General features: G+C 45.5%; 1 protein-coding gene across 1 annotated transcript in view; it reads right to left on the bottom strand.

Moving 5' to 3' along the window:
* Nucleotides 1-754: 754 nt before the first annotated feature.
* Nucleotides 755-24064, bottom strand: part of setbp1 (SET binding protein 1) — a 34881-nt gene continuing 11571 nt past the window's right edge. The window contains exons 3-7 of the mRNA XM_056375630.1: nt 13365-13790; nt 11124-13069; nt 10789-10996; nt 9620-10685; nt 755-5684 (exon numbers count right to left, since the gene is read on the bottom strand). Coding sequence (XP_056231605.1) covers nt 5179-5684; nt 9620-10685; nt 10789-10996; nt 11124-13069; nt 13365-13790 — 4152 coding nt within the window. The 3' untranslated portion in view covers nt 755-5178. The remainder of the gene's footprint in view (nt 5685-9619; nt 10686-10788; nt 10997-11123; nt 13070-13364; nt 13791-24064) is intronic.

Here is a 24064-nt window from a genome sequence, read left to right as displayed (position 1 = left end):
CAGCCCTGGTGATCTATCTCATCCTCTCTCTTGTGCAGGAGGTGGAGTGGGGCCATGTGGGCTCATTTACAGGCATCAGTAGAGAGTGATTTGGGTGCAGCCCCACTGCAGCCCTGACTTCCATCAGAGGGGGGATTTTTTTCAGCACAACACCGGTGGTGCCAACGGTTCCATCAGCACCACTAGATACACTGAGACACATTTGGGCAGCTCACCCTGCAACCATGGTAACAGAAGAATTTTACTAGTTGGCAGCAGCCAATAGTGGGGCACTTCCCACTCAGCTCCGTCCAATAACAGAGCAGCCTGCAGCCCAGCCCACCTAGAACTGAAACTGATGGGCTAGTGCAGGAGCGATTTAGAGATGTAGGCTTGGCTAATGAACAAGTAAGAGAGTAAGTGTGTGTGCGCGTGTGTGTGTGTGTGTGTGTGTGCGTGATAGAGTGGGACTGAGTGAGGCTGTAGTATAATCTGATCAGAGGATTCCCTCTCTTTTAACTGCAAAAAGCAGACACATTGTGGAGTAGTACTCATTCACTAGGACCATCTGACATTCAGTACCAACAGTGCAGCAAGCCGTCCTGTCATCTCACTCCCACACACATTTGCGTGCATGCTGCACACACTCACTCACTCACATACACACACGCTGGCTCTTATGACAGGATAACTTATCAGCCTTATCTCGGCATGTGACAAAGCAGTTTTTTAGCATTAAATCCGATACAGGAATAACAAAACAAGTGCCACCATCAGCTGTCAATAAAGTCATTTATTATTTCACACAATGGATAACATGAACAACTTCAACTGTAGTTCTTCTTAATAAGTGCTCAACGCTGCCAGCCAACAGAAGCATAGCAAAAGAATGAGCTTTTCTTTCTGAGGAAAGAGAAATAAAAAAAAAAAAAAAAAAAAAAAAAAAAAAATGAACCTACAAGATCATGGAAGATAAACATGACCAAAAGCATGCCAGCGGACATGGATATACATATATATTGCATGTATATATGTGCTTAAGACATATATCTGTATGCCAGCAAATGCAAATACAAAATATATGTGTACATTTACACATACATACTGTGAAGGATATATGCATATGCATGCGCATCTAGTATTTACTCTATATGTCAAATATTTGCAGTTTTTAATATTCATACAATGTACAAAAATGCTTCATGAATTAAAAAATTCATTACAAAAAGAAACATATCAAACAATGTACAAGTCTTGCTCCAAATTCAATTGAAATTCAACTTTCGGCTTGTCTAAAATATTTATGCATACAATCAAGTTGAGCATGCAAATAAAGGAAACCCACTCTAGAAAAAGGTTCAAATACACTATGTATACAAACTAAAATATGCCCACACTGTTAGAAGAGCTCACTTTGTGCTCTAAAGAAGTACATTTATTGGTTTTCTCAATGCTTCATCTGCACTTTCAGCTTTGAACAACATTATAGCTTAGAACTGTAACGTATGCTGTGAGGATGACTACATGTACATTTATGAGGCTCTGTCTCACATGACCCCTCATTCCATTTGTAGGACACTCATCACAGCATGCTACATAGGGAATGGAGGTGGCAAAATTTAGGTGCCATTATATCTCATCGTAGTTGTTGTAGGGAACTGGTAAATATGGACTACAGTAGATGCACCCCAACCACTGATTTAAGGTCAAACACTGCTGCGCTGCCCTTGATGCTAGCACCAAAGATAAGGTAAAAGAGCCTTACATCAGTGTTTAGGGTCCTCCTGTAGCCACTGGTCCAGATTGGCTGCTAAATACAATACAACAACAGTGACCTTGAACCCTATTCACAGCCACATCCCCTCTGCAGTCTCTGTGTAGAGTGAAAGCTCTGGATTAGGACAATACTTGTCAGTGTTAGAAGGCACCGGAGCATTGGCTGGTAGGAGAGACAGACAGGACAGACAACACCTGGGGTCTTTAACTCTTACATCAGAGACCACTGACTGACCACAGTATGGAGGAGTAAGCTGCCAAGCGTTTAGTCTCTACACCTCATGGACCACATATCTAGACCTCATCTTCACCACAACAGACTGCAGACCCACTGAAAGTCATCTAGCGAAGCAAGGTTAAGCGCACTAACGTTAGGAACGAGTGTATTTTTGGCTGTTTCCTCTGAGAACTCCCCCCACACACAACCCTCTTGCTTACTCTACATGCTACTGCACTGCCCTGACTGACTGCAGGCAAAATAGCTGCAAGTCAGCGGGGATTCCTATTTTTGGTCGATTGCACTACAGTGGGGTTTGTATCCTCTAAAAACCGTTTAAAGGCGTGATAAGGCAAATTATTTTAGCATTCTGTGTAATTTAACGGACTGGAAAAATTAATGTCAGTGTACAGCAGAATTTGTCGAATAGGAAAATTAATTTGGGGTTGTCATTTCTGTATGTTTTCTTGGGTCTTGAGCAGTCTTAATAGAGAGAGAGAAGGTCTACTGTGGTTTTAGGAGACAGTCCCAGCATAGCCGAGCCCAACCAGTATCCATGCAGGATGGACATACTAACACTATTTACAACAAACACTTCAATACTGTAGTTTTACATCTGGTTAAGGCTTGTACTGCATAGAGCTGCAGTAACTATAGTTTTCATGAAATGATAGTCACTTTCTGCACAACTTATTACAAATTATTACTGGTATTATTCACAATTCTTGTTACATGAATTCATTTTATTCAGTAAATAAGACCACTTATTTCTCTTTGTCGAAGGGTGGACCCAGAACAGAAATTCCTTTTAAGGTCATTGCCAGGCATGGCCTGATGCATAGCAAACAACAATGTATGAGAACGTGGTTTCCATGACAACCTCCTCTGTTCCTCCTCTGCCAAGTATGTAACCAGTTATATGTTGTAAATAACTGGTTATACACTGGGCAGAGCAAGTGATCTTCAATTATATATCTGGGACATTGAGTACAATCAATACCGCTGGATATAAACACATCTGAAACAGAGGCCCTTTCTGTTTCCAGCACTGCTGTGAGGCAGTATGTAGGCCAGAACATGATGTGTATTTAATACAGTAATATCATATTGTCTTTATCAGTCCAGCCCTTCTAGTTCTGTTAGGATGATATGAGTGAGAAAACTAGAAGGCAGCTGGGAGAGCGACTCGGTGCCCGGTGACAGAGGATGCTGACTATGGAAGCTGTGAAGGGACACAGGCAGTGTCAGGGTTCAGATGACTAAGACACATGCGTCATATGCACAATCATGAATATTTAGGGACAATTTCTGGGGCACTCTTTGCCACTTGATATTTCTCAGGTCAAATGTAAATTGGTGAGAGAAAGAAACATAAGGCACAAGTTGAACTGCTGCAACTGAGAATCCCACCCCACCCAAAGAAAACAGAATCTCCTGAAACGAAAGTTTAACAAAGTTGCCAAAGAAACACTGAGCCATTGCTTATATTCTGAAATACTTATTTGAGAAAATACCAACCACTACCCAAAGCCACAGATACTGTAGATAGAGTTTAACAAAGGCTTAACATATTGACACAAAAAATCCAAGATGGCTACATTCTAGAGTGCACATAGGAATGCTTTACATTGGTGCCAACATGGTGGAGAGTTTGTCAAACTCTGATTTAGATTCTTTTAAATAATACATCCTTACACTGAATACTGAGACTTTGGTTTCTAAACCTAAATACTAGATTTACTTTCCAAAAATATTTCCAAGGATATGGATTGAAAATCATGTAAAGTAGAAAGACTGGGATTAGCTTTTCAAAACACTGACTGAGAGCCCTCCTCTGCTGAACTGTCCAATCACGATTCAGACCGGGGCTTCGGTTTGACGCTTTTGGCTGCGCAGCCTGCATATACAAATTGATTAAAATAATGCATGCTCTCTGGAATGGATATCCACACCATCGAAGGCCAAAACATAAGGCTGGAACAAGCATGTAAGTGCTGCATTTGATTGATGCAAGTGTATGGTTTTTCATAGTGCATTAAACCAATTTTAAGGTTTACCAAAAACACACCTGATATTCCTCCTGTATGCAATGCCCCCTGGATATAAACACAATAATGAGTGTATGAATGAATACATGTGGTTCTTTCTGTCTGAAAACAAACTTGTCTTGAGTCGCACCCACGTCTGTTTTTGGTTATAAAACAATACACAACTTTCATTGTCTATGGTACAACAATTCTATTTGATATACTGTATGCCAGTACGAGTCTATGAGCTGGTTTCCCATTGTACAAGGCAGGCAACAGTGGACTTTGTTTCTATGTACAGTCTGGGACAGTCTCATCCACCATATTGCCTTTATGTCACTGCCCAGGACAGGCCTGAGCAGGGAGGGAGAAATAAATGAGACGGGGTGGGGGGTGGGGGGGGGTGGAGTATGCTGAGGGAGGACAAGCAATAGGAGATGAAAAACATGATCGGGAGTAGATGAGAGGACAAAGGGAGATGGAGTTGAGCGGCAGGCACCAGGGAGGGCTGAAGAATTGAAGCAGGGACGGGGACCAGGGGTGAGGAGCTGCCAGGAAGTGTGAGTTACTTCTCAGAGAGAGAAAGAGAACAAGGAAGGTACAGGTGGGGGTGGGAGCAAAAACAGGGATAAGTATTAGGGTAAGGTGGCTTAATTACTGCTGTATTATTCCACATGTCTTTGACAAGCTTCCTCAGAAAGGCAAAAATAAGCAGAGCTGCACAGTTTTATATTAACCATTCCCCCTCCCCTTGCTGGTAAATATATGGCTAAAGCCACATTCAGATACAGTATCATAAAGTACCATACACATCACTGTATCAGATACATAAAGAATCACATAATATCCTACACTATCATAAGTACCACACACTTGTATAGCATCAGATTCAGTATCAAATAGTACCATATAGTGCCATTGTAAATGAAGGTCCAATGAATCCTTGAAAGGCTCATGTCTGGTTGGGTTTAGCTAACAGAGGGATGGCACCGCAAGTGTTCCCTCCTCCTGCTTCTCCACTGACCCACTGTAGTCCTCACAACAAATCAGAGAGAAGAAACAAGTCAAAGTGCACCGAGGAGTCCCATAATTAAGGGCACTGCATCTGATAGGCTTGGAACGGCACTGACTCCATTCACTGCTCTCCGTCCGGTTACGGAGTTGCTCGCTCCTGCAGGTTTATTGACTGGAAGGAGCCCATAATTCGTCCCTGCTGTGGCCCCTGCCTCTGCGTTTCCCCCCTTTGGCCAGCGGAGCCACCGACCGCGCTTGATGCACCACGGTCTCAATTGTTGCTGAGATGGAATCGTGATTGGAGAACTCCAGCGGCTCGGGGGTCAAGTTTGGCCTGAGGCTCTGCCTACCTGGCAGGTCATCACACCTCTCCAGGACAGGCATCCCCAGAGTCCTCCCATCACCTCGCCTACTGGCAAACATGTCCAAACCCCGAACATCAGCCCGATCTTCCTCCCTCCTATTGGTCGGCTCTGATTCCTCTAAGGGTTGTTTTCGGGGCCGTCCAGGCCGTCGTTTGATGACATTGTTTCCTGTTTTGGCTTGTCGCTGCAGGCGCTTGGCACGGAGGATCTTCTGCACATGCTCAAAGTTCAAAGAATGCATTCTCCTGACGTCCTTCTGGATCTGTTCCACCTCACGACGTTTGTACCTCCGCTTACTGGGAACACCTGGGAGGGGAGAGAGTGAGCATGAGTGAGCAGAGACATCACAAGGTAAATAAATAGCACAGCAAGGTCTATAAAGAGATAGGAGTTTTCATTCTAGCATGTCAGTCAAAATGAGCAGCCTTGGAAAGGCCAGGAAAGACATTATGCCAATTTAGCTCATGGAGAGAATCTTTTTCTTTTTTTGCTTCAAGAGCTTCCTGCTAATTTTGACATATTCATGTAAGCCTTTCAAAGCCCAGCTGAGCCAGGAGAGCAGATCCTATCCTGTAATTGTCTACTAGAGAGCAGAGAGGAGAGGGGAGAGGAGGAGATCCCATTCTGCTAGCAGGAAACCCACAGAAATGTCTCCTTTAACCATTTAATATGTCGCTACACAATAACAACCCTGTGCATCTGGAGCACAGGCTGCCAAAAAGCCAAACACACATACAGACACAAATACTAACACACATATTGACACATTTATGCGCATGCACACATCCACACCGACACAAGTACAAAAACACACATGTGCACACACTCACATGCCCAACATGCACAAATAATGAATTCGACAGTTCAGAATGGCTGAGCAGATGAAACTGGAGCCATATTGTTTCCTTCACACTGGTGAACTGGGCAGTATGCCCTTTACATGCTGTTCTATCCTTTCTGTTTCCCCCTCTCCCCATCAGTCTCATTTTCTTTTCCTCTGCACTCTTCATGGGCGGCAATATGCTACTCTCTAATTTTCAATTAAACTGGTAACACTGCACCATTTCATTTCCTTCTCTATTTCAGAAACCTCTTCCTGGTCTTGGTCCGTCTCTGTCATTCTTTTTGTTTCCCATCTCTGTCCCATTTCTTAGCCCCCCCACCCCCCACCCCTCCTCTCTGTCTGGGCACTGTTCCCAGGGCTCAGACTGAGCCACAGCCAAAATGGAGGAAAAGCACAATCAGCCACCAGTCCCCAAGCAGTGTGCATACAACATGCTTGGTCTCTTTTTCTTGAGCGTTTACTCCTATTCCTGGATTCCCTAACCATCTCCTTTCTTCTTTTCCTCCAGAATCCTGCTGATACAGTGTAGCGGGTTTCTGCAGTGCTCTAGCACATTGATGATGGCGTTAAACCAAAACAGCTCTGAATTTTAGACACTAAATATTTATTAAATTATGCATGGCATATTGGGCTTAAATATGTCACTCTTGTTTATTAAAGCTTTTAGCTTCAGTGAAGTGTTGCAACAATACAGAATATATATGTGATACTGTCATACAGTGTTCCTTCAACATTTAAAGAATCTAAATGGGAATGTTTAAGTGAAAATTAATAGTTTAAGAGTGTTGTGCAAAGTGTTTGCTAATGAACTAAGACTAAAGGAAGATAAAGAGGCCTGACCGCCCTCCATTTAAAACTCAGAGGAACATCTGACTCTATTGTTGCTCAAGTATTCAAGGCAGACAGTGAAATTAGTCTAATGCAGAAAGCACTAAGTAGCAGTAGTTTATGAGCTGAACAGAAGTGTGCACACGCTACGCTCACACACACACACACACTACAAAGTAGCAGAAATTTATGAGCTGCATACACGGAACATAAAACCGGTGACCTTCAGCAGTGTGAGGGGCCGTACAGCACTGAGGACCTGTTTCTCTGGAATAGGAAGTCACTACAACATACAGATACATGCTCACTTATCCACTGCCACTGCGGCAGCTAAAGTGGTCCTTAATGCACATTATTTAGTGTTTGAGTGTTTCTCTACATAAAACTGCACACGTGTTTAAACAAGTCATGTGACACAATGAAAATGATTCTTATTAAGTCAGTGGATGATGACCCGCTTTTATGTAAATATGCCTGTGAAAGATTGCTGTCAGACACACACATGCATAAAGAAATGAAACTGTTTAAATCATTACAAACTAGTTATAATATATAGTAGATAATAATATGAATTTTGAATCTATGTCAGCTTGTGGATGGGGCTCTATCTATCTGCGTGTGTATATCTGTGTGTGTCAGAGTGGGTCTGTTCCAGCATGTGCATGCGTATATGTGTGGTTGTGCAGCATGCGTGCATAGACACACGCGCCTATGTTTTAATTGGGCTAAAGCTGTGAAGTGAAGCAGTAAGTCATGCTAGAGGAGGGGCAGAGGGAATGGGGAAAAGAGAGGGTAATGGGGGAACAAGGGGGAGGGGAGACAAGGAAAAAAGCAGAAAGAGAAAGGGAAGAAGGAAAGAGAGACACAAGGGGGAGGGGGAGGAAGAGGCGGAGGAACAAGGGGAAGTCTGCATGTGGATGTGGGGATTGTGGGAGAGAGTGGAAGGAGGAAATCAAGGGCAAAAATTGCAGAAGCAGCACAAGGGGAAAAGGGAAGGACATGGAGGGTAGAAGAGGTATAACAACACTGGAGGGATAACGTGGAAGGCGGGGGTGTGTGTAGGGTGGGGGTGTAGGGGTGTGGGGGTGGGGGGGTTGTATATGAGTCATCCCTCCTGGATCCCCTGGGGTGGGGGGTGTATTCTAACTGAGCCCCTGGCTTCTCCTCCCCACCACTGGACTAGGCCCCAGTCATTAAACCCCTGGCTGCCAGCCAGCTCTTTTAACACAGGCAAGGGCCTTTTACGGCGTGTCTGTAGAAAATAAATCACACTGTGTGAATAATATATCTCTGGCAAAGGCATTGGCAGGAGAGAGGGAAGGGAGGGTGGGAGGGGAGGAAGGATAGATTGGTGAATTATAGTCGTCTCCATCCATGCATTACGTTCTCTCTATCCCCAGCCAGATGTGCTCAAAGACAGCAGAATACAGAATGTACCAAAATACACATTAGTTTGGTAGTGAGAATTTTGCCTCTTTGTCTGCTTTAAATCCTAATAATCCTGTACATAGCTTATTTATAAATATGAATCTTCTTGATGAGCGTGCTGAACTCTGCATTTAAAATAGGGAAAGCCCAGTTAACTCAGACAAATTATGTGATTAAAACTCTACTCCAGCAAAACAAGCCCATTATCACCAGGGAACAGAATAATACCTTGGTGAAGTACTTAGTGCTTACACCAAGGTCTCCTGCTGCACTGAAGCTTCGGTGATGTCCCTGACTTCTAAGTCGCTCCGGATAAAAGCGTCTGCCAAATGAGTAAATGTAAATATATATATATGGACATCAATTACTTTTTACAAACATGCTCCTGATTTAGCTATGTTATCAGTTCTGCAACCTTGGCAGCTTAAGATTTCACATGAATAGCTTGTAATGCCACGTATGTGTCTTTTTTTCCCTCACCGCTTTGGTGTAGGATTCATTAACTGCAGTGTAGGATCTTGTGCTTTACTGCACAGTATGCACATCCAGAGTTCCCTCATAACAGGGAGCACTGAATGTGCACGCAGCAACCTTTATCAGAGCTATGTCAACATTATGATAAACTCACTGGCTCAATTTGTGGTCACGCAGGTGAGGAAAAAAAAAAAGCCACATTTTTAAAGCATGACCTATATTCAGCTTTTAATTGTTTTTTTTGTTTTTTATCTCCTGTGTACAATAGAAGTCACTGTTAGTTGCTCTCTTTTGCATCACAGTTGGATCTGTAATGAGGTCCAGTGCTGTTACTGTCAGCTGGACACTTCCTACTGATGCTTCATATTATTAGTTTTCCACAGGGGAACCATGTATGGCTTTCAGTGTGAAGTAGTTACAGGAAGTCTTGCCATAAGTGAACTGGTTAGGTAAAGACAAGCAAGCAACAAGTGGTTATTGCAGTCTGGGTAACCTCAAACCTCCAACACATCATCAAAGTAAACAATGCATTTTACCGTGCTGCTGCCGTCAAAAGAAAAACCATTCCTCATGGTTTCTGATCATGGCAAAAGAGCAGTGCACTTCCTTGTAAATACACAGTGTGGTTTAAAAATGAACAGGTAATCCTAATGTAAGAGGTTCTTACCAGTGAGGGGGGGACTGGAGCACTTGTTCATCTGTCCTGGCTCCTGCCTGGCAGTTTGGAATGACATTAAGCCCTGATCTCCAAACACAGCGAGCCTCGTCTTCCTGCCCCTCCCACCACAGTCGTCCTCCCGTGACCCCAAAAAGAGGTCAGACGCTGACTCCGACCGCTGCGATTGGCTACTGTAGCTGCTCATGAAGCTGTTTATTGGCTGTCCAGTCTGACGGGAGTGGAACTGGCTGTCAGCAAGAGAGTGTGTGGACAGCTGGTCCGACTCAAACATCCCTAAGCTGGATCCCAGACTTGAGCCTCTACCACTGCCCCTCTGCTTCTCCAGATGCTTAGATGAGCCCTGACTGGACAAGTCCCTCCTGTCACTCAGCATGCTGAGACGCGCAGTGGTCTTAGCTCCACTGAAAAGCCCACCCAACTCCTGTCGGTCTCGCGGTGAAAGGAGGGGTTCATCCTTGTGCTTATGTTTGTGCTTGTGCTTCCTCTTATGGAGGCGAACCCCTGCAAGACCACCTGCACTGCCACTGCCCAGGGATCCAAGGCCCTCTCCTCTTACAGAGGGCCCCTGGAGTGGGCCACTAGCACTGCGAAGCTTGGCCCCTGGCTGGAGCTTGGAGTGTCCACTGGAGTGGAAAGCCTTGGGTGGGGGGACAGCGGGCCTCATGAAGGGAGATGGAGGTGCAGGTCCTAGCGTGTGGTGGGGCAGGTAAAATGGGGGAGCAGGGGGAAAGTAGCCCAGACTCAGAGGAGATGCGTAAGGCATCGCATATGGTGCTGCATAGAAATTTCCCCCTGCCAGCGGATAACTATATCCTTGAACAAAAGGCAGCTTCGTTGTGATTGGCTCGCTGGCTTTGGCTGGACGGCCGCGTCTCCTCTTAGCCTTCAGATCGGCACTCCTGCGGAGGTACGAGCTGGAGTCACAGGGGTAAGGGTCATAGGTAACTGGGTAGTAATGATGGAAGTTGAGGCGGAAAATAGAGGGATATGGGTGCTGGGGGTAGCAGGCGTATCGTCTGTGAGACACTCGTAGCTGCTGGAGCTTTACCACAACCTGCAGGGAGGCAGAAGAGAGGAAACATTAAGGCAAATACACCACTTGCACATTGCAGTTTGCGGTCAAACATTATACACAGAATTTTTAAAGTTTTTCTAACCTCCTCCAGTTCAGAGAGAAAATGAAGATGATCCCGGCTCTGTAAGCACTTCCTCTTCCGCCGATGATGTTTTTGCTTCTTTTCCTGTTGTGACAGGAAGTTGTCGACAGCAGTTACTTGCCGTTCACAGCGTGTTCTGCTGCCCCTGTTGGAGGCTTCCAGAGCTGCTGCCTCCACAGCCTCAAACCCGCACAGATCAAATGAGTACCTGTATGAACACAACATAACATATAAAATCACAGGTTCATGAATGTGTACCAGTCCGAAATATAAAACCAAAGTCTATAAATCAAGCTTCAAGGAAGGTAAAGAAGTGTAGTAGCAGTGTACTGCACCTGCGCCGAGAGGCCGGACCCTTCTCAGTCTGATCTGAGGTGCTGTTGTTATCTGTCCCAATCCCGCTGTCACTGGGAATAGTCTCCTCACTGTGGGATTCGCTGATGGGGGACAGGGTCACCTCCTTCACTGACGCTCCCTCTGACAAGTGGGAGGGTGAATTAGCCAGAAGGCGGGGAGGAGACAGCTTCCACCCCCCAGAGAGGAAGCCCCTGCTTGGAGGCTTGGAGGGCAGGGCTGAGATGGGCTGCAAACTGGGCATAGTGGCATCAGAGTGGTTGGCTCTTAGAGGTGGAGCGCTGGAGCTGGGAGACGAGGTGGTGGAAGGCACTACAGGGCTCTCATAGAGACTGGAGGTGGAGATAGACATGAGGGGCTTGTCCCGAGTGGTTTTGGGAGGGTTGGAAACTTGGGTTTCTGCTCTAGGTTTCCGTCCTCTCTTCTTACCAATGTAGATGGTTCCTCTCTTGCTGACATTTATCTGTTTTCCCAGCCGAGCCTCAATGGTGGATGCCATGGCACTCATAGCTGAGGTAACAGGGGCGGAGGATGACTTCAGAGCCAGAGTGCCATTCTGACTGGAACCTGAAAGGATCTCATTCAGGATGCTCTGCATTTTCTCAATCTTCATCTTATTCACTGGCCTGGAATGGCCCCTGCCACGCTTTAGTTTCAGACTGTTAGAATTGGCGCTGGTGGTTGTGGATGTCATTTGCATTAATGTGTTTAGTGTGTGTGTCTTCTTCCTACGATTTAGCCCTGCAGACGTTTCCTGTGCCAGTGGGCTTGGAGGAGAAGTAGAAGTGCCCTCATGGATGGTCTCCACTGTTAGGAGTGGCTGTTTCTTCGGGCGCCCTCGTTTCCTCTTAATGGGTGTGTGGACGGTCAGGCTGTCAGTGTTGGTGTAAAGGGGGCTAGATGGGGTGATGGGGAAGGCTGAAGGTGGGTCAGTTAGGGTGGAGGGGCTACCCCTGTTGTCTCTCAGTGGTGATGTTAGGCTGGCATGGCTTTTAGCTTTCAGGTAGGACCACCTGTCCTTGGCCTTGCATGGTCTGGAACTTGCTGTGGAGCTGGTGCTGTGACTGGGGCTAGGACTCAGGGCTGCCCTGGGTCTCGGGCTGGGAATGGGGCTAATGTTAGCCCTGGGTTTAGGGCTGGGGCTTGGACTGATGCCACCCATGGGGCCTGGGCTGGGATTTGGGCTAGGGAGTCTGAGGTTCGTGTTAAGACTGGGTTTGTTGATGAGATTGTGAATAGATTCTCTGTGTTTAAGGGTCTCTGTGCTGAGCTTAGGACGACCCACAGGGTTCTTTTTCATTCTGTTTACGCTCAAAGCTGACTCTAGGTCAGGCCCGCATGTAACTGTCTCTCCTCTTTCTGCCCTGTCTGCCCTCTCCCCTTTTTCTCTTTTATCACCTTTATCTACTCGCTCTGCTTTTTCTAGCCTCTCTCCGCTGACATCCGCTTGACATGTAAGTCGAGAATCATTTTTGTGAGTCTCCATCTTATGTGCTACTTTAGGTTCTGGGGGCCCAGGCTGGTGTTTTTCTGTAGTGTCAGACTCCTGCCATTGCTGTGATTGCTCCTCTACAGAAAATGACTCGTCAAAAGAAGGCCTCCTCCGCCTCTTTCTTCCTTTCCCTTCCTCTGTCAGCATGTGCATCCCTCTGTCGTCTTCATCTCCTCTCCTCCCAGCAATTGTTCGCTCTCTTTCCTCTTTTCTCCTTTCCTCTCTTTCTTCGTGGAACCGCTCAGCTGTCTCCTCTTGCCTGTACTTCTGCCTCTCCTCTGAATTACTTGGGCTCTCCGATCCTTTCTCTGTCTGTCTTCCCCAAGGTGTGTCAGCACTGTGGGGGTTACAGAGCATCCTCTGGGAGTCTTTCCTGCCGTACTTCCTCTTGATGTTCCCAAAGAGCTGTTCGCTGACTTCTTGCAAACCCCTCCCCTGAAGAGATGTAGACAGAGAAAAAATGAAGACATAGAAGAGAAAGAGTGTTTTGTGTCTCACCATACATAGGGATGGGTATCACCAGATGACTCATGTTATGGTGTTATCATGACAATTGAGCCTGATTCAGTTATTTAAAAAAAAAAAAAGTGTTAAACATTAAGATATCCTGCAAAATATTGTGATTTATTACCTAATAATTGTCTATACCCTCTATACATAGTGTACAGTATTTTTGGTCTAGTGATAATGTGTGCCTCATGAGAAGATCCACTACACAGGAAAATCAAACATACCTGCTGAGAGAGGTGAGGTTGAGAATACTAGCATCTGTAACCACTGGCAACTGCAGGTCTGGAGTCAGGGATCTCTGAGGTGAGGGGCTTTGCGTTGCTGTACGTGAAAAAGGTTGGGTTGGATCGAGCAAAGTGCTCCGACTGGCTCCTGCCAGTTCTCTGGCTGGCTCAGAATCTGCAGGATTGGCCGGGGACGCAGAAGGTGCTGAAGACGCGATCCAGTCTGAATTGATTTGGTGTTGGTGTGTGTGAGTGTGTTGGAATTGTTGCGTGTGGGTGTGCTGTGTCTGCTGTGTGTGTGATAGTGTGTGTGCAGGAAGGAGGGAGCTGCGAAGCTGGTGTTTGGGCGGAGTGTGATCTCCCAGTAGTTGCAGCAGGCCTCCTTCTCTCTGCTCAGGCATTCTGAACTGGCGCTCGTATGTCTGGAGACGACAGAACAGAGACACAAAGACTGGTTACTACATACACACTACAATCACAAGACATCTTTATTTAGCTGTAGGGATTGACAAATGATATGATGATAACGATAATGTGATCATAAAACTAAGACTACTCCATTTCCTGTCTTCATAACATCAGCCTATCTTCACAGAGATAATACTTATAAATGCAGCATAGCATCCAGTTCTGCATACATTTTTTTTTTTTTTGTCAGTCCATATCAAATCAGTGATTTGTTGTGCTCTAATGTGACATTCTTCTCTTTTCACGGCAGGACTGAAGCTTTTAATACATCTTGTGTGCATGAGCAAACAGTGTGCAACAAAACAAAAGGCTTGTTTACAGAGCAATTAAATTCCTGTGGCAAGGATGTTGCATGCTGTGAGGGCTGGGGGATGGAGTTGGGGGTGTCTGACTGCACACAGTATTAAACACAGTAGCCAAGCTCAGTCTTACACACTTAACAGTCATACTGCACACAATGCACATCCTGAAAACTATAGCACAATGTATCTACATTTTCCCAGTGAAGGGCCACAAATATGAAGTCAACCTTCATTCACTACACAGTTAACATTTGACCATGTACGGCTGAAAATGCCCAAGCATTGATCTACTGTGCTTGACAACATAACCCTGCTTAATGTATCACTGCTGCATAATCACTGTACTGCTGGAAGATGAGAAATAGAGCAGCGGATGGCCTTTGTGGTTTAGCCTGTTATTAACAGACTCAGTATGACGCAACAAGACACTGTTCTGCTGCGCTGCAGGGAGATGTAACCTAACCACAGGCCTGCCTCTCAGCATGTACACACAGGCATGCAGGCACACACACTCACACATACATACAGTAGATGTACACATTTCAAAAAGCTTGACAAAAATCCTGCCACCACACATAGTAGTGCAAAAATGCTAATATATGAACACAGTCAGGCAACCAATTTTACTCTGGATGTATTTGCAGCTTGTCAGATAATTAGCTTTGCTCTTTGCATATACACATACACACAGTCTTACACACACACACGCACAATAATTAAATATATCATGTATGTAGTTATCAAAGGGCGCATACACATTCATACATATTTCATCTCTTCTATCATTTACCCTGCCAGTTTTGCCTTCATTTCATTATCCACTTTCATTCTCTATCCCTTCTCTGTCACTATCTAACCTTTTTCTTCCTCTTTCTGCTGTACCATCAGTAGCCAGGCAGTGACACTCATTTTGTACTTCCACACTGGCTTCAGAAGCCGTTTATCAGCCAGACGCAAGCTGCACAAACTCATGAGCACAAAAACACACACGAACGCCGAACAACACAACATGCAACACATGGATGAAAATGCACAACGCAAGCAAACACTGAGAGGCGTAAATGATTAACAATGCCAGAAAATGCATGTGCTTATACACACATGCCCACTCTCATTTATCTGCTGAGCGCCCTGTTATGGTATCCTTTCAGCTCTGAGATGTATGTGCGTGTGTGTGTGTGTGCGTGTGTGTATGAGTGTGAATTTGTGTGTGTGCGCACAGTGACACTGGAGTAGCGACGCTGTGAGTCCACAGAGGGATAAAATGACAGACACCTGATACACACATGCTTTCTCATTTAACCCGTCCTAGAATACCTGCTGTTTCAGGTTAAAGGAGGGCACAGAAAAAGAGACAGACAGGTAGGTGGAGGTGATTAGAGAGAGAGAGACAGACTTACACAAACACACACACACACGTGTGTCCTCCCCAGTAACCACAACGCAACCACAAAGAGATAATAAAGAGAGGAGGCATGGGCACCTTTCCTACTATTGAGAGAGAGCAAAAGAGAAGAGAAAGAAAAAAACTGAAATAGGGAGCTCACACCCCCCCACACACACCTCGATCCCACACCACCCACCCCCGCCCCCACTTGCGCTTTCCGGTTGAGGTTGGGTTATTGGCACCAGTTCAGCTTTTTGTTCTTAGTTTCCTCCCTTCTACCACCCTCTCCTTCCCTCTCCCCTCCTCTATGCCTCTCACATTCCATGAAGCATTTCCAGGGAAAACACACTCAATGTCTGATATTCACACAAGCAAATATAAATAGTGGTCATATAAACTGAGGTGCTCTCATGGTTGTTGCAGTCAACACGGTGTGAAAAGAACTCCTTATTCTCCATGCCTTTTTCCAGACAGGTTCAACCTTATTCACTCATACAACTTAACAGGTATTCATGTGATAATAACTCAACATTTGTATCTTCACTGTGCACTAATTTCCACTGAATGTTTTGCATTGCCTCTTTATCACGGCATTGGAGGCCCTGTTGTCCTTATCTTGTACTGTAATGCCACCGAAAAATGTCGCTGCACTTATTTCTCTGTTGTACGTACACAGCCCTGTTCTTGTCATGTGGTGTGTGAATAGAGACTGTCATCTCCCTGTGCTACTTGCTGGCCTGCAGCAGGGGGCAGCGGCTGGGAGATAAGCACTACCAGGGACTCTGACCCTGGAGCAACCCACAAGCGCAAGAGCTGTGAGGCTTCAACCTTTTCTACCCTGTCCTTTTTCCTCAAGTCCCCACAGATCAAATATAAATATGGAGAAAGGCCAGCACAAAATAGACCCAAAGCATATTTAGTCCTCAGCCCATTTCAAGCACTCTCCCTCCCTCGAGGCTCTCAGGGCTGTGTTCAGGGGTTAAGGGTCATACTCCACAGCTAGGTCAACAACCATTTCTAGGATGTCTTCCTCTGGGCCAGCACTGTAACAACATGGATTGGCCTCAGTCAGTTTCACAAAGGCTCTTCAGCACCCGAATACTGGCAGATATGGAGCGGCACATTCCTTTCCACTGGTGATGTAACCATCAGATAAGGTCAGAGCGCAGCGGAGGAGGTCATGGTTAATATGTGACTAAGTGCTGCAATCACCCAACTGAAAGACACTTTGCGAAATGAGTCAGCTTATATTTACTGACAAATGTGTCTGCGTGTGTCTGAATGTGACATTCACATGCAGGGTGTTTTTTAAATCAAGATTTAGATGTAAAATCTTACGCTCTTCTGTCCTCCAGTTTGATGTGTGGGGAGGTATGTGACGGCCCTCTCCTACAGCCTTTCGTTTTCCACTGTTGAATAAACTGAACCTCAGAGTGGAACCTCTCCCTCACACCCACATATACACGCACAGAGCACCCTGGCTGCACCATTATACTGGGAAAGAACACCCTAAACAGGCACACCCAAATCTCACAACCCAGCAAACACAGACACACATGTACACGAGCAAACATATACACAAACTCCATGCACGCACACACGGACACACACAAACATGCTGCCCTTCAAATAGTTTTTCGCAGCCTTTTATTTGGCTGCACGCCCGGTGGTTAGAGTGTTTCATTTTTCCCTGTGTATGGAACTGGGCAGCTGTCCAGACAGACACACAAAGAGAAAGAAAGAGAGAGAGAGAGAGGCACAGAGAGACAGAGGGTGAGAGAGAGAGAGGGAGAGAGAGGGAGAGGGAGAAATGGGGAGGGGTGGAGGGGTTACTGAAAGAATGAGAGCGGCAGAGAGGGAGGGAAGAAGAGGACCAGCAGAAAAACAAGAAGAGAGGTGCCCAGACCCATTTACAACTAGTTCCCTCCGAAACCTTATGATTTATATGATCCCCTCTTTTTCCCACTCTCTCCTTGTCACACACACACACACACACACACACTCTCCTTGGCTTTGACACCGTGCTGTCTCCCTCTGCCCCCGTGGCCTCGTGCACTGCCCCCCCCTCCACCATCTCATCCTTCCTTTTCTTCTTCTTTTCTCTTCTCTGGAGCTGACCATTCTCCCCCTGTGGGAACTACCACCCCCCCACCTCCCCTGCCCGCTTCTCTCCAGCTCCATTCAGAGCGCTGCTTCTCTGTGATCTGTGTTTCTGACAGCTCTGCACACACACACACACACACACATGCACACACATGCACACACGCACACACACACACAGCTCCTCGGCAAACAAACACCATGAATACTAACACGGCTTTGTGTCCACTGCACTTAAAGGGGGTTGGGGGGAGGGGGTTGGTGGAGGGGGTGTACAGAGAAAAGGAGGGAAAAGCGGTGGAGGAGAAGAAAAGAGGAGCTGTGGCACTGTGTTGATCTTGCAGCCACTCTCACAGAGCCACCCCCCCCCCCCACCCCCCAATCCCTGTTTCTCGTTCTCTCGTTCTTCCCACCAGTTCTCCTGGGAATAAAGACTTCCATTCATGCGCCTGAGGAGACCCACAGCAGGGGAGAGAAAAGAGGGAGGAGAAAGGGGAGGAAAAAGGAGGGGGTGTCAAGGTGGGACAGTTTGTGGATCACTGGGATCAGGCCCGCTGCCTAAAATTGTGTGTATGCGTGTGTCTGTGTGTCTGTTTTCACTCAGCATGCGCTGCCTTAGCCAGCGCTTTACTATCTCAGATCTGATGGCATCTGTGCCAGCCAAAGCATCTTCTGGGAAAGTTGGGTGGGAAAGTTTGTAAATTGGGCTCCATTCAAAACTTCCACTCTTGGACTAATGCTGAAATTCCAAAACTATGTGTTCAGCCTACATCCAGAGATTAGGAAAAAGGGTTTGATTATCCGGGTCAAAAACTCACTTTTTCTGCAGCGTATTCTTTCCTACATGCTGTCATGTACCTTCCCCGCTGAGCACAATCAAGCATCTAATCTACAGTACATTTGTCCCTTAGCTAACTGTACAGCAGAAGCCAGATTTAATGCACAGCAGTAGGTCTCAAGTAAAATGTTCCCTCCTACGTCCACAGCAGTAATCCTTCAGATTGGAGTGCTCCTAAAGATAGCAGCGAAACACCCAAGAGTCTCCTTGTCACACTCTCTTCAGACACGCTCAGATGTAGATGACTCAATCTGAACAAAAGCCTGTGATTGGCTGAGCTGAAGCATGTTATTACAGCGCAATTGAGGGAGGTTTTCACCCGCTCAGTAATGACAGACACATTTACATGCTACACAAAGTATACATCTAATCCCAGCTATTAGCATTAATGGTGTGCGTGCAGGCATATGTGTGTCCTGCTGGTGAATAGCGCTAAGAACCACATTAGAAGAGTTTTTTCATAGTGATTATTACAGCGATTATGTACCAATTGTTCCTTTCATGGACGTGGCTGAACCTCAGTGACAGCATTATGCTTTTCAGTCAGATCACATGCTCTGCACAAAGAAAATGTACACAAGCATAGAGGCTGACCACACACACACATGCACACACAAACACACACACACACACACACACACGTCTAATATAGTAGTGCTTCATGAATGCATCTATTGGGGGGAAACTAAATTACACACCCATACACACACGTGCGCCACACAGTACAAAACCAAAGGAACGTGTTGTTTACTGTTCTCTGTGCACCATATGACCCAATCATACCACTTCTGTACAACAGGAAACAATTAACAGCCAATGAGCTGCTCGAAATCCTAAGGGATGACTTCCTGTGTGGAATGATGGGTAATTCAAGACAGAAGCTTTGCTGAGATTAAACACTTCCTCTCTGGCAAACAGAGGTTTGTAAAAGCGAAGCTTCACTCGCTCATTAGTTATTCAAAAATAACGCACCGTTGTCTAGTTATTGAGGCAAAAAACAAGAAGTGTGTTTCTGTATACGTATAAACCGAAGTAATGGAGACATCTGTTCCGTTATAAATTACATTTTTTTGTTAAGTTTCAGATAGATCAGATTAAGCAAAGCAAAGGCATATAATGTGAAATAACCACACTGCAGAGTGCTGCTGAAAGTAATCAATCAGAACATGAAGTTGAAACATGTTTTTAGTATTTTTTGGAGATTTTTTTCCAGCATTAGATAGTGTACAGTAGAGAGATGACAGGTAATATCTGGAGCTAGAGAGCGGGAAAGACATGTAACAAAGTTCCCCTGCTGGACTCAAACTGTGGCTGTCACGATTTCAAAGTCAGCAACTTAAACCCCCACCAGCATCAGGATGTCCCAGTCTGTTTTCAGCTTTACAAACCTGAGGGTTTATATCATCATATCAGCTTTATATCAGTTAAAACTGAACATCTGTGGACAGTTGGTTAGACAAAAAACGAAAGACATTACCTTGAGCACTAGGAAACTGTGATAGGCATTTTTTTTTACTATTTTCATTTTATTCATATTTTACTACATTTTACAGAATTTTAATTATTTAATCATGATAATAACAATCAAACAGTAATAAAAATAACTGCTGCACCACTACTGGAAAGCAAATTGTTTTCAGAAAGTGATGCCTACAAATAGTTGCTGACAGGGGAGTTATTATGTCTTGAAGAATGACTGTAGTGTCTGCACTCCAAGTTTAAAGTTTGTAAAGTAACACTTTCATTGAGTAGTCTACACATTTCTGTGTATATCTCAAGTCCTCAGATGATCCCCAGCTTGCAAGAGAGAGAGAGAGAGAGAGAGAGAGAGAAAGAGAGTTAGAGAGTTACAGGGCCACTGTAATGACATCCTCAGTGACAGAAAGAATGGGCAAAGTGAGACACAATAGTCTTAACCAATCAGACTGCCCGCCTCCCCTCAGGCCCCCTAACACCAACAATAACGCCTTTGTGTGAGGCTGCACTCCACTTGCGCGTTCACATACACGCACAGACCAAAGCATAGTATCCTACACTTTCTCAGACAGTCACAGAGAGAGGCGGGAGAATCAGTGCTCTACATCTAGATCTGCATCAGTGCGTACAAAACTATGCTACAATTTGAGCGTGTGTGCCTTTTAGCTAGCAGCCCGGCTCTCTGTGCATGTGTGTGCGCGTTTCCTTCCAGGCCTGGGCACATGACTGCAGCTGCCCCTCGCTCCCTCGTCTAAACCGGCACCCCTCCTTGTTGTAGGTGAGAGGTCACACGGAGTGGCATTCCTCTCGGTCTGAGAGCGAGCGAGCATTACACTAAGCAGAGGGGGCAGAGAGAGAGAGAGAGAGAGAGAGGGAGAGAGAGAGAGCGACCGAGCAGGGCAGAAAACACGAGGAGGCAAAAACGCAACAGAGGGCAGGTAAAAGATGAAGTGCGCAGGGCATTCGGGAGTGTGTGTGTGTGTGTGTGTGTGCATGTGAGCATGTGTCTGTGTGAGTGTGTGTGTGTGTGTGTCTTGAAATGGACCACTAAACAGAAGACCCTTGTGGCTCTTCCCTGCTTCATAAACACAGCTGTTTGTTTAGTCTGAGCCGCCCCAAGGGACAGACACAGACAGAAGGACAGACAGACACATTTATATAATTTATTCATGTCCGCATCCATACTTAAGCATCGAGCATAAATAAACAGCAGAACTACAGACGGATTATTTTACAAAGCCGGGTACAAAGACATGAAAAGCAGCAGAGAACTGGACAGAATGATGCACACAAACACACAATGTCTGGAAAGCCCAGGCTTAGAGGCTTTTTAATGATTTGTATGATTACATATTTTTTGTGTGAAAATGTTTCATTACATATTTGTAATTGTGTCCAGATAAGTTTGTTTGTAAACCAATGTTAAAAATGTTAACATGATTTAAAAATATTGTTATAAACATCAGTCATGGCACACCTCTCCCCTGTCATCTCTCTTGCTTTCAGACACACACACACACACACACACACACACACACACACACACCCTTCTGACAGGCGCGTCCCAGACAGCTGATGGGGCCATCAGATTTCACTGACAAACACACTTACGCTTGAAGTGAGACACAGTGAAAGTCAATACTCTGCTTCTCCTTTGACTCCCATCATCCCCTTTCCTCCCCTCCCCACACCGAACATCACCCTCTATCCCTGCTGGACCTTCTCTCAAAACCACAGGATACACTCCTCCTCACATATACACAATTACTTCTGCGCCCATGCACACACACATACACACTGAGTAACCACAGATGCAGAGGCATGATGGAGTCATACTAACAAAGCCGCCACCAGGAACACATGATGCTGTGACTCAACATCATTCGTGACCACAGAGGACATCAAACATGGCTACCCTCCAGATTATCCCACAGTTATGTGAGTCAAAGTCAACCGCTGTCCAAAAAACCAAATTCAAGCCAGTGCATGATTTAATTTTTTATAGAGTCTACACTTACATTGATGTTGCCATATCAAAACCATGACCACTTTGATTTAGCCTTCCCATTTTGTTGTTATCTGTCTACTTGGAGGGTGACTTGCTGTTTTTTCTACTACACTCAACTCTGTTTTGTATAATTTTAAGAAGGACTACTTGTAGTGAAACTGATTATCAGCTATAAAACATCCAGAAAATCTTATTGCTATTCTTGACAGCTAAAACTTTTGGACAAAATATTTGTTGACAATGTAAAAATGCCTTCATGTTCATTGGTAACTGCTCCCTCACTGAGCCATTGATGTTTCTTTAAGCGCAAGTAGCTGCCTCAGGTCTTCATTAAAATGTAACTTGAGCTAGACTGACTATTATAGTCTGCTTGCATCTGCCTGAAGAGGAACAGCAACCCACTGGGAGTGGACACAATAGTGAATGAATGGGGCTTGACCTTTGGGACGGATTGAGAAGATGGTATGTGTGTGTCTGATTGAGAAATTAGCTACAGTTCCAACCAAATGGTCAGTACAAACACACACACACGGACACCAAATCCAGCCCCGAGGGTAAGAAAGCAAAGGCCAGACTCCAGTTGTCTCAACCCTGACCCACTCGCACAAACAAACAATACAGCACACACACACACGTAGAGAGACACACACACAGACACACACACACACACACACACACACAGACAGAGGCTTACACAACTGTGGAGTCCAGCTATCACCTCGACTTTTGAATGTCCGGCAGGGTCAAAGTTCATCTCTTCTTCTGCCAGTCTCCAGTGTTCCTTTGTGTGGCTGTGTGTGTCTGGGTGTGTACATGTGTGTGTGTGTGTGTGGCTGTGTGTGTCTGGGCGTGTACATGTGTGTGTGTGTGTGTGTGTGTGTGTGTGTGTGTGTGTGTCTGGGTGTGTACATGTGTGTGTGTGTGTCTGGGTGTGTGTGTGTGTGTGTGTGTGTGTGTATGTGTGCTCACTAGGAGTGACCTTGCAGAGTCATTCATTGTGGATACACTGCAGCACCAGCACTACTGCAGAGCTGATTAGGGAGCAATCTTGCTTAGTGTAATGTATGTTTGTGTGCGTGTATATGTGTGTGTTTGTGTGTGTGTGTTTGGGAGAAAGACAGATGAACAGATTGTGTTTTGTCTGGACTTTCTTCAGGTTTGAGAGGTACTCAGGAGCTGATCAGAAGTTAGATGCGAGGAGATGTGTGTGTGTTTGTGTGTGTGTGTGTGTGTGTGTGTGTGTGTGTGTGTGTGTCAGGGTAGGTGCTGGTGTGTGTTTCAAGTGTGTACAGGGTGTGTATGGGGGTCAGACACAGATGGACAGCTGGTGTTTCAGTGGTGCTAAATCACTCACCCCTCCCCAGCATGCAGGCACACATACACACAGACACACACACAAACACACACGAACACATACACATGTCCCATCCCCCATCAACCACAGGGAAACGCCCCTTAAAGCATTCCCAGCTCTTACTCTCAAAGACTGCACACCGAGGACACACACACACACACATGCACACACACACACACACACACACAAACACACACCATATAAAAGTCTGGTTATTTTCATCACAAAAATAGGCACCAATTTGACAGTTTGGAGGTGATCATTTCATGTTCATTCACATTCATAAATCAATCAAGGATTACTTCACACACACACACACACACACACACACACACACAAGCTGACACTGACACACACACACACACACACACACACACACACGCACGCTCCTATTTTATGAGCTCATCAAGTCCCTCAGGTCACCAACCGCCATCTCAGCCAGGGATAAAAACGCGCACATCAAAAGGCTAACCATTTCACACACACGTATGTGCACGCACTGCATGCGCACACACACACAACACGGCAACAGTGGCAGCATTAATTTCCTTGTGAATGCACTTGACTAACACATAATAATCCCAAACACTGCTGGGAGACCACCAAGCAGCAACACACACACACACACAGCCAGGGGGACCACCAAGCAGAGGGGCTGTCAAGACAAGATAAGTGTGTGTCTAGCGTCAGGGTTTCGCATACACCCACTAATACAAATACACGTATACACACACATACACACACACACACACACACACACACA

This window comes from Seriola aureovittata, chromosome 5 (genome assembly GCF_021018895.1).
Source record: "Seriola aureovittata isolate HTS-2021-v1 ecotype China chromosome 5, ASM2101889v1, whole genome shotgun sequence".
Lineage (NCBI taxonomy): Eukaryota > Metazoa > Chordata > Actinopteri > Carangiformes > Carangidae > Seriola > Seriola aureovittata.
This window is presented reverse-complemented; position numbering and strand designations above follow the sequence as displayed.